At 43.4% G+C, this 14,392-nt stretch overlaps 1 protein-coding gene across 1 annotated transcript in view; it reads right to left on the reverse strand.

Annotated features, from left to right (window-relative positions):
- cspg4 (chondroitin sulfate proteoglycan 4) overlaps window positions 1–14,392 on the reverse strand; it is a 72,829-nt gene that overhangs the window by 21,534 nt on the left and 36,903 nt on the right. The window contains 2 exon segments of the mRNA XM_055034087.1: window positions 1,937–5,470; window positions 6,721–6,884. Coding sequence (XP_054890062.1) covers window positions 1,937–5,470; window positions 6,721–6,884 — 3,698 coding nt within the window.

Below are 14,392 nucleotides of genomic sequence, written 5' to 3' on the forward strand. Positions count from 1 at the left end.
ACGACTTTAAGTGAAATTTGACTTTGTGATAGAATGCTTTAAATTTGGGCTACTGTCTCTTTAAGAAACTCCTGCTCTTTCTGAATCCTTGCCTTCAGAAAGAGCTCTGCTATTAACCCTTTAATAACGTTTTTAACTGAGAAGTAGCTGATATGATGAGCTCAAAACACTCAGTTCCACCACATTTCACACAATACATTTCACCCCTTTAAAAAAATGGCTGCTTTCTAAATCCAAAGAGCACACTTTGTGTAAGGTTGATATTTTGATACAGTCATACAAAACCTGTCATATGTTTTATCTCAGTATACACAGGTGAAATACTTCCTCGAGCATGAAACCCCAGCGAGCCTTCCACATGTGATTTGGAATTCAGTATCTTATTAATAATGCAAAGCTACATCAGATCTCGGAGAGGAGGCTGTAAACTGTAAAATTGTCTCAACCGGTTTAGAAAAACAAGTGAAACCGGTTTAATTTTCAAACGTTTGTTGCAGAATTTGTGGGGAAATCTTCACGTCGCGGCTATTGCTCCTTTGAACAAACGCTTGTTCATCCTCACCGTGCAATGTCGAGTTCAGGTTTTCATCTGCACTTAACGACTGCCGCATATTGTGCAATAAGGAGCTTAAACGCGCTTTGACACAAATTTGATAGCAACTCCTTAAAATACTTCTGTGACATTTGGAAACAATTAAGCTGCTGATTTTCCACACGGGCAGATTTAAAGCCCATCCCTCTATGAAATAGTTTAATCTGCTCTCTGCAGTCTGGGGCCTTGGCCTGTCTAGCAGGCATGCTAATGCTTTTCTTTTCCATTTTTTTTTTTTATTCCAGGAGACGAGGCTACTATTCATGTCACAGTAAGGACCCGAAAGCTCCCAAAGGTCAAATTCACATCTCAGATCTTGAACGGGGCCAATCTGTCAAGGCTTTCCTCGATGAATTCTTCAGTGGTTTGGGCATCCACAGGTCGATACTGCAGAACTAAACTGAGAAACGGTTGTGGAAATTCACGTTTTTACTTTCCGAAAAAGCTTTCTCATTATTCCGAAAGTCAAAACATACAAAGATGCACTCAGAGTGTGTTATGACCGGACCAGCAATTTAAACTTCATTAATTGCTTTTAGGATGAAGTGCATGCAGGCTCATCTTAGAAATAGCGCCAGGCTTCAGGAAGCTCCTGTGGGGATACTCGGTGCTCCGTTGTCCACACTTAACAGACTGCAATTTAGTGCGTATGTCAAATTAAAAGCAGGAGCGGTGCAGTCACATCAGCTCCAGCTTTCATGTGGCAGATTAGAAGCAGGGTTACGAAATGGCAAAGTTTTCTCCAGGAGTCACTCGAATGCCTCGTCTGACACATTCAGCGTTCAAGAAAGCTTCAACGGGCCAAAGGAAAGTAACATGTTTCTTGTAATCGTTGCCACGTTGCATTAAAATTAGCGCTGTCAATCAATTTTTGAAAAAATATATTAATCAGATTAATCACACTCTCATGTTTTCAAAATATGTGAGTTTTATTGCATCAGACAAAACATCAGTCTTCCGGGTTTTTCATATTCAAAGAAGTTTAAAAGAAGTAATTTTGTTCCAAATGCAATTTAGAAATGTTAACTAGAGCCTCTTTTCGCTTTTCGGGTTTGTGTCTCTGCATTACTGAACACAGTGCAAGGCCAAGTAAACTGTGAACTGGGTAAACGTCAACAGGAGAGGGGCTTTCAGGTCATAATAGGGCATGTGATTAACGTTTTAGATTGACACGTTAATGTTGACAGCGCTAATTAAAATTGATTGAAAAACATAATTTATGGAAATGAAACTAAAACGTACGTTCTAATATGAAGAACAGTAACAGTTCCAGATATTAGGACTATTAGTAAAAGGTTGGGATTTTTTTCAACCAATTGTAATTCTCCAGTTTGTAGAGATTACCTTGAGATGATCCCCGCTGATTATGGTGTGCTCTCCCTCATAAGAAATGATGACCTCATTGGCTATGACCTCTGGCTCTGAAAGGTGACCTTGATTAGGAATTTTTATCTCAAATGTGCCTTTTTCAGAAAGTCCCTTTGCTCGCACTGTGAAACCAAAGGAATCCTTGGTCTTAAGGCTTTCATAATTGTGCTCATATGAGACAACTCCCTTTTTCAAGTCCTCCTGGGTGAACTGTGAAGCCTCAATCCCACTCACAATAATCCTGCCATCGCTGGGTGGGGACGTAACCTCGAAATGAATCTCGCTATCCTCTCTGATATCCATATTGGAGTCTGCGCTCAATAGGCTGGTATCGAGGGTCTTGGTACTTCCATGGTCAATGACAATCATTGTGTTGTTCACCAATTGGAGGTAGGGCTCACCAGCTTGGATCTGAAGCATTGCGGTGGTTTTATGAAAGCCGTCTGAAACCTGCAGGGGAAACCGTTCTTGATCTGCTCCATGATGAACGAATAAGATGTTCTTGTCCCTCAGGTCGGCTTGTGTGAAACGGAAAACTGGCTGCGACGGATTGGACGTCAACATGATATTGCCCGAAAGAATCCCTTCTCTGGCATAGACAATTTGAGTGTCGTTGAAATTTGAGTCGTCGTCTTTAAATTGAATGACGTCGGTTGTGAGCAAACGCTGACCCCGGCGGACCACGTTGAAGACTTTGTCCACTATCCTCACTGGGACGTGCTCGTTCTTGAATTGAATCTGTATCTTGAAGATACCTGTCACCACTTTTGGACTGTCTGAATCTTGCTGGGTGACTGAGAAGTGGAACTCATCGCTTGTAGTCTTGGAGCCATCATGCTTGTAAATCAGCCGACCATGTTCAAGATCTTCATTACTAAAATATCTAACCGCCCCATCAAATCTAGGCAGTCCTGGGGTATCCCTGATAAGGCGTCCATGCTTTGGTTCTTGAATGACTTTGTACAAAATTTCCTGGGAAACTGAAGACTGAAGCCAGAGGTAGTTTTTGTTCAAAGCTAGCTCACCTCCTTGTAAAACAACAAGATGCTTATTTGTCAAAACAAAGTCATCCGTTCCATCAAGTATGCTTATTGGGAAGCTGTATAATGGAGAGTACTGGTCCTCAACAAAGACTCGAAACTGAAACTGGTCACTAGTGTCCACAAATCCTTGCACTATGTAACTCAAAGAATTGTCCAAAATGTCCTTCTGTGTGAACATGTCACCCTCGTTCAACTCTTTGTCTGCTATCTGGAGACTACCATGTGTCGGAGACTTCACAAGAATGTATTTAATTGTTTGTGGATTTGGGGATTTGCCCAGCACTTCAGCCTGAAGCTTTGTGATCATCTGCTTTTCTCCAGGTTTGGCTTCCAGACGTTCCAGATATGACACTCTCACTTTGGAAGGCTGGATCTGAACTCGGAACAGGTTGTCTGTGAGAACAAACTCTCCCATTTGGATGTCGAACAGAATGTTATCCACCTGAGAGTTTTCATGGCTGTCTGTATCTGTGCTAAAATACCTAATTAGTTCTCGATCCAGGTGAAACTGATGAAAACTTGTAACTTGCGTGTACATGCCATCACTTCCCCTAACTCTTAATTCTCCTAACACAGGAGGTTGTGTGACGATATATAAAATATCCCCATTACGAGGATGAGGGATGACAGGCAGATTCTGAATCCCTATTGACGCATTGCTCCCTTGGACTACGCTAAGGCGATTTGCACCGACAACGACCGCATTTGGTTCTATCGCCAAAAACATAAAAGTGCTTGTCTGAGGTGCTGACCCACCGTCCGACACTTTCAAGGTCATTTCACTGGTACTGCCTGCTTTGTGTACAAAAAAGATATTTCCATCTTCCAGTTCTCGGCATGTAAACTCTGAGATTCTTCTTCCTGGTTGCTGACTATTTTCCAGGTAACCAAAATCAAATGAGGGAGCCGTGGTCACAGTTATTACAAGCTGGTCACAATTGGAGACGGACTGACTCATTTTAAGAAGGCTGGGGCTCAAATGAGATCTTCCCTTTTCTGTGATAGGAATTTCTGCAGTGAATCCCGGTGAGGCCCTGTCTGGAATAATTTCCACCGGAATCGAGTAACTGTGGGTATGTTTCAGACACTCTGGAAGGTAGCTATTACTTACAACACGCACATATAAGGAGATCTTATCGCTGGTTCCTCCATTTCCATCATGCATGTACTTGATTTTCTTTTCGACCACATCAAGCAGAGAGAATTTTTCCATGTTTCTATTGACATTAACATCAACCAGGCCATACCAAGGATCATCGGTGAGTGTAAAGATAATTTGTGATTGGCTTATCCCAGCAGCGCTGAGGTCAAACGTGGGTCTCACGTTGTTGATGTCAAGATAGGCTTCTTCACCATCAGACACTCGCAGCGTGGAGATGTTGAGAAGTTTTGTTACATTTCTGAACACCTCACGTTCAGAATCGGTCGGGAAACATTCTTGCTCATTTAATTGAGGTTCAACAAACTGAGTTACGAAATCAACGATGGGCGAGGAAGTGGTGGGTCCATCAGGATCTGCATAAGTTGAGTAGTCATAGTCGTCTCCTTCACATTTTATATGGACATCTTTGGTCACCAAAGCATCCTGCAGACCTTTGTCGCGTTGATTTACTTTAATTTCCCCAAAGCATCCAATGAAAGACTCAGATGTGATGAATTCCTCAAAACGATTCAAGGACCCACTTTCACTAAATACTTCCTTCATCTTCTTCTGGATGCCTCCAAAATACAGATTTCCTACCAAATCCAGCTTTTGTGATGAGTCGAGAGAAATGGAGGATGACTGGCTGTCTATAATGAGAACAAAAGAATCCGGGCTAACCTGAATCTTGACCCTGTGCCACTGGTCATCATCCAGCTGCACCTGTGTATTTTCAAGTGACTTTAAACCTTCTCCTAGATCCAAAACCCCTTTGAGATAGCCTTTTACAACACCGATAGCAATAAAGTCTGACGTTTGGCCATGGTGGAAGACGAGTAAAGCATCCTCTATGGTGGTTTTCATTAGAAACTCCAGTGACCTCGGAGCCCCAGCGGATCCACTCCATGTAGGGAAAGACACAAAGGAATCTGGAGTGCTGAAACTGATTGCCTCCCCGTCTGAATGCTCAAACTCACTGCTGCACGATTCCTTGGTGTCTTGGCACTGCTTGAATGCCGAGCTGAGAATGTTAAACTGGTGGGATTCGAATTTAACGTCGGTAATGCAGCCACGGAAAGGTGGGATGGCGTTGCTGAGATAGGGAGTGTCCAGGTCGCCGGTTCCTCCGAGCCAAAGGCCGCGGTCGATATTTAGCCTTTCTCCACCAACATCCATAGGGACGAATGTTGAAAACAGACCGTCTATCGTCATGGTGAGCTTGCCGTCTTGCAACGTCAGAAACACCTGGTGTTCCCTCAGGTTGTTCAACTGCACTCCTTGAGAAGAGGACAGCGTGTCTTCTGCAGCGCCCACTTTCATTCGTGCCTATGGGAAGAGGACAAAAGAAGGTCACTAAGAAACTCCAGATCTATATTTTTTCTATATGGCAAACTACAGTCGTTACCGAATATAAAACGGCAATATAAAAACTATTAATTCATAAATTGAGGTCTGCATGTAGAGTATACATGAAAAGTATATGCACTTTGTGTGAAATACGTGGGGTACTTTCCTTTTCTTGTGATGTCTTGTGTTTAATTGACGCAACTTTAGGTTAAAAAGTTCAACCGTGTTTTCATCAAACCTCCTCCTGTGACTTCAGACATCCATATGCAATTCAATGCTTTTTATTCTTAAGAAAAGACTTCTGCCTTGTCAACCGTCTTCACAGTCCACACATATATAAAGAATATAGTAGATAGTTAACTGTATTACACAGCCATTACAGGTCATAAATTCCTGCTGCTCCTGCAGTGTTGCTCTGTAAGCCTCTTGGCTTCCTCCCTGACATGTTCTCTCTCCCTCCCCTCCCCGGATTCTTAATCACTTCCAGACCGACGTATAAGTCTTGATAATGTCACTGAAATATTTTCTGCATTTGATTACTTCTGTCTTCCCTGTATACCATGTATCTAATGCCGTCGAATTGTTGTTTTTTTTTTGTTTGCTTTGCAACCTTTTCCTGACTGATCACTTTTGACAACGAGATCCCACTAATGCCGTGGAGGGTCTCTGCATGAGGAAAAAGCTCACAGGAACAGCTGGACTTTATTAAAGCTCAATCACAGGCAATTTAAATGATGGAGAGAGGCACAAAGTCCTTTATACAGTACCCTAACCCTAACCCAGCCCTGGTCATAAGAAAGTGTGCACCTTAATGCCTCCACATTACTTTAATTCCATGCTTATTTTTGATTTGCAATTCACTGAAATAGGTTAAACGTGACATTTAAAGTGGGTAAGTTCTGAAAAAGTATTTTTTTTCCCCCTTAAGAACAGATTTCAGGGTGAAAACTGCATTTTGGGCTGCTCTCTGAATTTCTGTGCTGACAAAAATGATTTTTGGAAATGTTTTTGTGCGGAGAAGAGTGTTTAGACAACGCCAGCCCGTTTTCCCATGAGCGTGTGCATGTATCGTTTGTCCTATCTGTCAGCATAGCATGGCAGATGAAACAGCAGATAATCCTGTGCACCTTTTTGAAAAAACTCCAGATTTAATCGGCTGTCCTATGTTTCCACATGACTCTCTTCCCAATAACATACGGAGTATTCCTTCTGCTCCAATTGAACCTCACCTGCAGTTTCCCATTTAGCAGCTCCAGGAACAGGTAGTCCTCCATTCCCGCAGCCAGGAGCAGAAGACCACTTCGGCGACTCGTTTTGAATTTCAGAGTGAGCTGGAAGGTTGAGACATCTTGGACGACTGCTATGCTACAGTGGCTGTCCCCAAAGTAGGATTCTGTAAAACATGACAGAAAAAAAAAGACATTACTTTAACCAAGCATTCAACAACAGTTAATTTTCTTTTAACCACTTTTTTTATGTTTTGTCCGTTGAAGCTGACCGGTTGCTTCGTTTTTGGCAAATTCAGGTGCATAAAACAAAAGGACCCCTGCATATGACGCTGTATGAAGTCACCTGACGGCTGCTGACTGGCAGCTCTCTGACTAAAAAAAAAAAAAAAATCTGACAATTAGAGAAACCAATTAGGCCAACATTTTTTGGGGGGGCTCTCACATTTGACGCGACCCGATTTCTGCTTAATCACACAGCCTCTAGCTGCGCGCGGCTGAACAGGAGGGTCCCCGGCCTCAAAGGCGTTCTCTGACTGAGACATCAGTCTTTACCCCTGTGGAGGTTTTCCGGGAATATAGAATGCCGGGGCCTGGGATTTCCCAGGCTCGACTTGCTTCGTTTTCAAGGGATATGCTAATTCAGCCACCTGCCTCGGTTTCTGCTCTTTGGAGCGCTTGACAAAATGTAAACCAGGGAGGAAGTCAATTAATTACCAGCGCACATGGTCTGAAAATGAAAATGGACAGCTTCCAAGACCCAGTTTCCTCAGCTCAGACTTTCCACTCTCTTAGCAGGAGATGTAAAAGGGAGGGTTTAAACGAGCCACCTGCTTTGCCCTCACAAAGGTGATAGCTCGAGACACAGAAAGTCACTGTGATGCGTAGGAAATACTTTTCTGAATCCATAAGTCCGGTGGTTTTAGAATATTTTGGAACAGCGAAGCAGATCAAGACAGTGATTTATAAAAGTTAAGGACATTCCTGCGAGATACTGAGGGTCAAAATGTTCCCTGAGACGCAGAAATTTGGCAAAAAAAAAAAAAAAAGTCTTGGCTCGACGCCATAAAACAGAAACCCCTCGGACCCAACCGTCTCTGGAAAAGCATCCAGCACAGGACGACATAAGATCATATAACTTCCTCATCCGTATCAATTCATGGAAAAATGACATTTTCCCAAGGCTCAAGCCAAAGTGTTTCTGTCTGTGCTGTACATCAATCCTGTCCTGCCATTTCATAGTGCTGCATATTACTGCAAAAACCTTTCAAATCTGCATACAAACATACATCTATTCTCACCCCTCAGGTCGTATTCCTTTCACATTTCTCATTATCTACTTCAAATTCAGGATCATTGACAATTATTAAAGATAGCTTCCACTTTTGAGCCTTTCTATTGCCCCAAAAAACATTTTCATTTGGACTTTGGTCATCTTATTCACACAACTCCAAGTAATGTGTATCAAGATCTGAAGCTGAGGGGTCTGCCGTTAGTCGCAAACCAGTCGTTAACAGGAAGAAGATTAGCGTTAGCTTTTGCTAATTTTCTGTTTTAGCCGCTAGCGATAGCAGCGCCTGGATTCTTTAGCAGATTAGTGTTTAGTGAATCTAACTTTTTGTTTTCTTCGCCCTGCCAATTTTAGGCAATTGGCAGGGCACAAAATGAAGTAATTACATATGATTTATGTGGCTCAAAACACATAGGTTGTGATTTTACGCCAGACTCCTTCAGCTGATTGGAAAGTTTAGTGCAACAAAGTATTTTGCATGACAACCCCAGTGGCCGACTCGAAAGAAAATCAAACAGTTAAAAGTGAATATGATTTCTATGGGCTGCATTGTGTATGACCTGAAACCAAAGCATTCATCTGTGACAAATATTGGCAACTTTAGAGCAAAACTGATTTATCCTTGAAGGCCATGGCGGCCATCTTGACTTTTTCAGTGGCTAACTTTTGTTTTCTTCCAAAACTAGTAAGCCCTTGGGAACATCTGTGCCTAGTTAGGATCTTGTTTTCCCATGTGAGAAATTTTCATGACATTTTCAGTTTGTCCTTTGTTTCTCTCTCTTCATATAAAACTCCCCATCCATAGTCTTTGCCAAATATAAGCGAGGAAAAGCCTTTTGATGTCGGCAACGAGGAAAGCCACCCTGCTATCATCCTGCACATTCCTTTATTCAACTAAGAGGCATTTGCATTTTCATCCAAAGCCTCTCTGTCATCAGCGACAGAAGCACAGCGACGGAGCATCCGTCTCGCATTCAGCCATGCTACTCTTTGGAGAAGCTGGGCAACATCCGGTCAAACTGACAATTCGACACATCCCGCTTTGCATCCTCGACAAATTACCCCCGTTCCGCATCGTTCGTTTTCAAAATGTCGAGCCTGGACGGCCGTCGTCTCGTTAGCGTTTCCAACAGGTCGGAGGGTTTCCGCTTAGGCAAAGCTATTCGAAATGAAAGCTGAGCGCTAATTGCACAACAGCCTCCAGGCTGAACCTGAAAAATTGGGGAGCGGAGGTCTTTCATGTGCAAGTGCGCTAACAAAGAAATGCACGCCGCGCTTCACGGTTTCCAAAAGCCCAGCTGAGCTTCGGTCTGATCGTCTGATCGTTCCCCGAGATTCAGGAGTAAAGGAACGAGCGTGATCTCTGGCGTTTCTGGCATTTTTCTTTTCTGGCTCGATTTGTTTCCGTTGCCTTCAGGGGAGAAAAAAAAAGGTTAATTATATTCAGCTGTTTGAAACTCTGATGTTATGAAACTTTTAAGTGTTTTGAATAGTGCATGCTATTGGGAAGAAGAGTGTGCCAGGAGAACGTAAGTCACTTTTTTGTCTCACCTTTTGTTTTCCATCTTGGACTGGAAGCCCAAACTTTTATTCATGTAGTGAAGTAATTATCAGTTGAATGGTAATTGAAATTGAACATGAGGAAATTTTCATGAGCACAAATGGAGAACCTGTCCATTGTGGCATGAGAGTAGGGATCGCCATGACACAAGCGTACACCTTTGCTTGTCTCTCGCCGCCTCCCCGTCTTTCCATTCCTATGAGGAAACCTAAGTTTGCGTCAGAAACCACCTGGTGTGTCTCTTTTGCAGGAAAACACAAAGCCACATTTTCCACCGGTCAAAAGCAGGAGAAGATGTTTGGATATTTTTGGACAATGCTCCATTATCAGAAAAGGAACACCCGGAGCTCTAAGGAGCGGAAAACTTTGACTTTCACCCACCTTAAAGAGAAGTCCCTGAAGTTGTGCGACTTATTGATTCACAATCCTTTATTGTTTGCACAGCAGGATCTTGTCTTTCGGCCAATGCAGACGAGGAGTATTTCATCACTAAGTCCTGTTATAATTTGCAATGACTGAATTTGCTCTCGTATTCCTTTTTCTTCTCTTTTCATGTAACAGAAGTGAAACATGAACTCGATTTCTTGCATAATTTGTTTTCCTGTTGGCTACTGCTTTACGTAAGCAGTGAACATGTTAGTCAAGCCATAGATATTGCAACCATAAGTGTTTTTTATACGTATATTTTCCAACTCAAGACTATTTCGCAGAAAAAGATGGACTCTTTGTTTTTTCTCTCCCCCGTCTAGCTCAGCAAAACCGCAGCTAACGTCACTATAAATAGAGGCCGTTTGGGGGATTTCTCTGTGCCTACTTCAGCCTGGTACAAAACGCTCAGCGTGTAATTATTTAACGACAGGGTGTTGTTAGCCACGGATTGAACTGGAGAGCAGCTCACTTTGTTACGGCATCAACCGTAAGGCGACGCTGCACCAGCGAGGCGATCAACGCGTCGGGCAATTCCGTCAATGACCGCCTGATATCCTGTTGGCTCTGGAAACGGTGGATGGACGCAGGCCGCAAAACCATGAAATACCTGAACGTTACAGGCCTGCCAGGTAAATCGGTCGACTGAATGTGAAGAAATGGGACAAAGACGACTGAAAAAGAACCAATCGCGTCAACTTTGTTACTGTGGGGCTCCGTTTTGTTGCAGGGCAACGTGGGACGCTTTCACACTCAGTGGAACTTTTGCGGACCTCAAATTGAATCCCTATCACTTTCAGTTCATCTCTATTCAGCCTCCTGAATCAATATTTCACTGGAATTTGATCAAGTCATCTTTCAAATATCTGTAAATGATGTGTTGATGTCAGGGAAAATGTATTTCATTTGCTTTGCCTTGTGTATTTTGTAACATGGGAAAATTGTGACGAGTTACAAAAACTGTTTTGTCTTTGAAATGAATAAAAACCGTGAAAAAGTGAAAGTGCGTTTTCGAAGTTGCGACTCAAGGAGGAAGTTGACTTTTCTTTTTTCTTCTCCGCTTTTCTTTCTCATCTTATACTGCGATGACATGGGGTCAGTTTTACAAAAAAAAAATAAGTTTTTTTTAGATGCTTGTAAAGTTACATACGGCAACTTTAAGGAAACTCATGATCTCGATGTGGCCCAGGATGAGTTTCACACCCCTTTGCATGAACATTACAGGTGGAATCAAATCGTCTAAAAGCTTGGCAAGCAGTCGAGTCTTGGGTGGAAAATAACTTCTGTCTGTCCCCCCCCTTTTCACAACAACCGAATGAATGAATCTTTTGTTTCACACATCGAAACTTTCGCATCAGAATCGAAATTCGAGGTTTTGAAGAGGCTGAAGGAACACACTGTAAAACTCTCAGGAAAGACTCTATAAACCCTCATAATAATTACTTAGTTTTTTCAAAAAATGTTTATGCTGTGCTATGACAAAATAACAACCGTAAACACGGCATTTCGACAAACCACAGCCTCCAAGCTGCTTTTAATCATGTAGGCAACATGTTTGCATGCCTGACTCTGAACACAGCAGCCTGTCTGTATAAGAATATACAGCCAGCTCCAGCGCCGTTAAAACAGCAGAGGGCTGGACCACAACTCTGCACACCTTGACAGTAGTGCTGCTTTATTAGGGGCCTCCCCTTACAGTCCCCCTCGGCCCCCCACCGACCTTTCAGCAGTCACTGGGGACGCACTTTTTACGGGCTTTATGGAGCCGTTTCTCAGACTTGCATATCTCAGCGTGAAAGCGAGCTGCACGTTATTTTATTTTTTTCTCCCTCCCCCCGGCCCCCCATCTGCTTCTGCATCTCTTTAAAAACACTCCAGTTCCAGTTGCAAGCCAGAAAGAAGAGGTACGACGCTCTGACAAAGAAAATAAATAAATAAATAAAAGGCTTATGGAGCCACAGCGGGAGGTTTCCTCCAATAACTTTTCAAGCTCGCTTTGTGAAACTCGCATTTACACAACACAGAAAGAGATGGGCGCCGAAAAGCAAAAAATATGACCTTTCTCTTTGAAAAGGAGAACGGCAATGGAGTGTAATTTTTACCTTTGGAAAAATAGACCAGGAGGGGTGGAAGAAAGAAAGAAAGAAAGAAAGAAAAAAAGAAAGAAACGGGTCCAAAAAGCGTTGAAAAGAGGACCTTAAAGACTCACCATTGTTTCAGTTCTGTGCAGTTTTTGCAAGTTTGGTCCGAAAGGCTCGGCTTCTTGACAAGTAAATGGACATGAAAAAAAAAACAGTATCTTTGGCTGTGAGAATCTTATGGTGTTGAGGCCACGCAAACAAGAGGAGAGACGTTTGTATTTTTGTATCCGAAGCCGTTTCTCTCCTCTGTCATGTCGAGAAGAGAAAATCCATGGGGATCAGAGGTCAGAAGGTGAAGGTCAGCTCCCAATCAAGGCAAAAAAGGGGACAAAATCGTCTCTCCTGCCTTTGAACCGTCCCGCGTTGCCCGGAACAGCTTAACTGCTGTCAAACGTCGGATTTCCTTTCGGTTTCACGCTTGAATAAAACATCTTTGGCTTCGTACTTTGTGAAAGACGTTTGTATCGCTTCCCGCGTTCACGGCATCAAAGTTTGAGGTATTTTATTGGACTTTAACCTGACAGATCAACACATGTTTGTTCACAAATATTCATCTGAGCAGGGTGAATTTATATTCAACCCTCCTTTATTCGGTATTTTACAGAATAGGTGCAATCACAGCCGCAAGTACATTGGACAGCGCGTTCAGCTTCAATCGAATTCACGTCTAGACTTTAACTGGGCCATTCTGACTCTTCGGTTGGGTCTCTGGTTGAGTGTTTTGCTGACACATGAGCCACATTTTCAAACATTTTTCAGCCTCTGAGGCTTTTCTCAGGGCTGCGTTCAACCATCTATCTACTAATCAACTCTGACCAGCTTCCATGTCTCCTCTCAAAAAAAGGCAACTACACTTTGATGCTGCCGCCACTGTGCGAGGTTTCCGCCACACATAGAGCTTTTCATGTTGGCGAGAAACTGTAATTTGATCTCATCTGACCAGACTGCCTTCATCAGCATGTTTTTCCAAGGCCCCTTATGACTTCTAACAAGCTACAAATGGGTTTGACTCTCTCTTTCAGGTGTAACTTTCTTCTCGCGATTCCGCCAGATTCGCTAGTTGCACGTTGTGTTGTCTTCTATGAACTTCATAAAACCTCGGATGCGCTCACAGAACAGCTGCCGAGACGAATGGTGAATTTGCAGCAGCCCTGTTCAGTTTGACTCGAACTCCAGTTGGTCTGGCCAGAAAGTCCGGTCCATTTGGGACAAAAAGAGTCTCTTCAATCCCACCTCCCAGTTTGGCGGAGGTGAATGAATACACATGTGGATGCCAAGCGGACCGGAGACCGCTCCAAAAGCAGGAACCGTGGCGCAGGGCATTCTGGGTAAATACAACCAAGACAACTGTGCGAGTCCCACACTAGTGGAGGAAACAGCTCGTTGTCTTTTATCATAGACAGAAATCGTAAAAACTCCATTATTGTTTACATTTCTGATGTTTTCCTGTCTCAAAAAAAGAGAGAGAGAAATTAAAACTTTTCCCTTTATGTCACAATTATGCTCTCTGTTGTGCTGAAACCCCAACAACATACAGAAAACATGAGAGGGGGGGAAAGAAAATCGAATGCTCTTGCACAGCACAATATGTGTCCGTCCTAAAGAAAGAGTTTAATGGAGTCATTGTGTGGAGGCTCATCAAACTCTCCTGTCGCTAATGAGCAGTTTGGAGTCGTGATCTCACTCCCAGCGCTGCAACCCAAACAGAAGTACTGCAGTCACTCCGGGCTCTGCTGCGGTTTACGACTGACTAATACAAAGCATGTCTGTGTCGGCCCGGCCAAGCTACGGAAGCCGTCAAACCGCCGAGGTCCCAGATGGTTGGGCCTGTTAACATAATCTTCCCATGACATCGGAGGAGTGGACGCCCCCACAGTGTTGCTCCAAGCCGTACTCTTCCTCGCACCGAGCGGCCTTCTCCGACATCCGTCCACACGGGGAAAAAGAAAACATCCAAAAAGCAACAGAGAAATACCAGTAGATTTAAAACTTACTCGTCTTCACACCTGAATTGCCCTTTCAGAGGGGAGACTACGAGAAACAACGGTGCGGGGGAAACGGAGAGCTTTAAGGCTCACAGTGAACTTGGATAGCGCGGCATCGAAAGGCTCTGTCGGCTTCGGCGGTGCCGCGCGGAATTAATGGCCCAGAGAGCAACAGCAGCAGGAAATTAGCCCGCAGTTAACAACAGCCACTTTGGCTTTTAACGTTTACAATGTCAACACGGACCGAGAGTTCAGAACGCTTCTTTGTTCT

Source organism: Poeciliopsis prolifica, unplaced genomic scaffold (genome assembly GCF_027474105.1).
Source record: "Poeciliopsis prolifica strain line A6 unplaced genomic scaffold, Auburn_PproV2 SCAFFOLD001, whole genome shotgun sequence".
NCBI classification, from domain to species: Eukaryota; Metazoa; Chordata; class Actinopteri; order Cyprinodontiformes; family Poeciliidae; genus Poeciliopsis; species Poeciliopsis prolifica.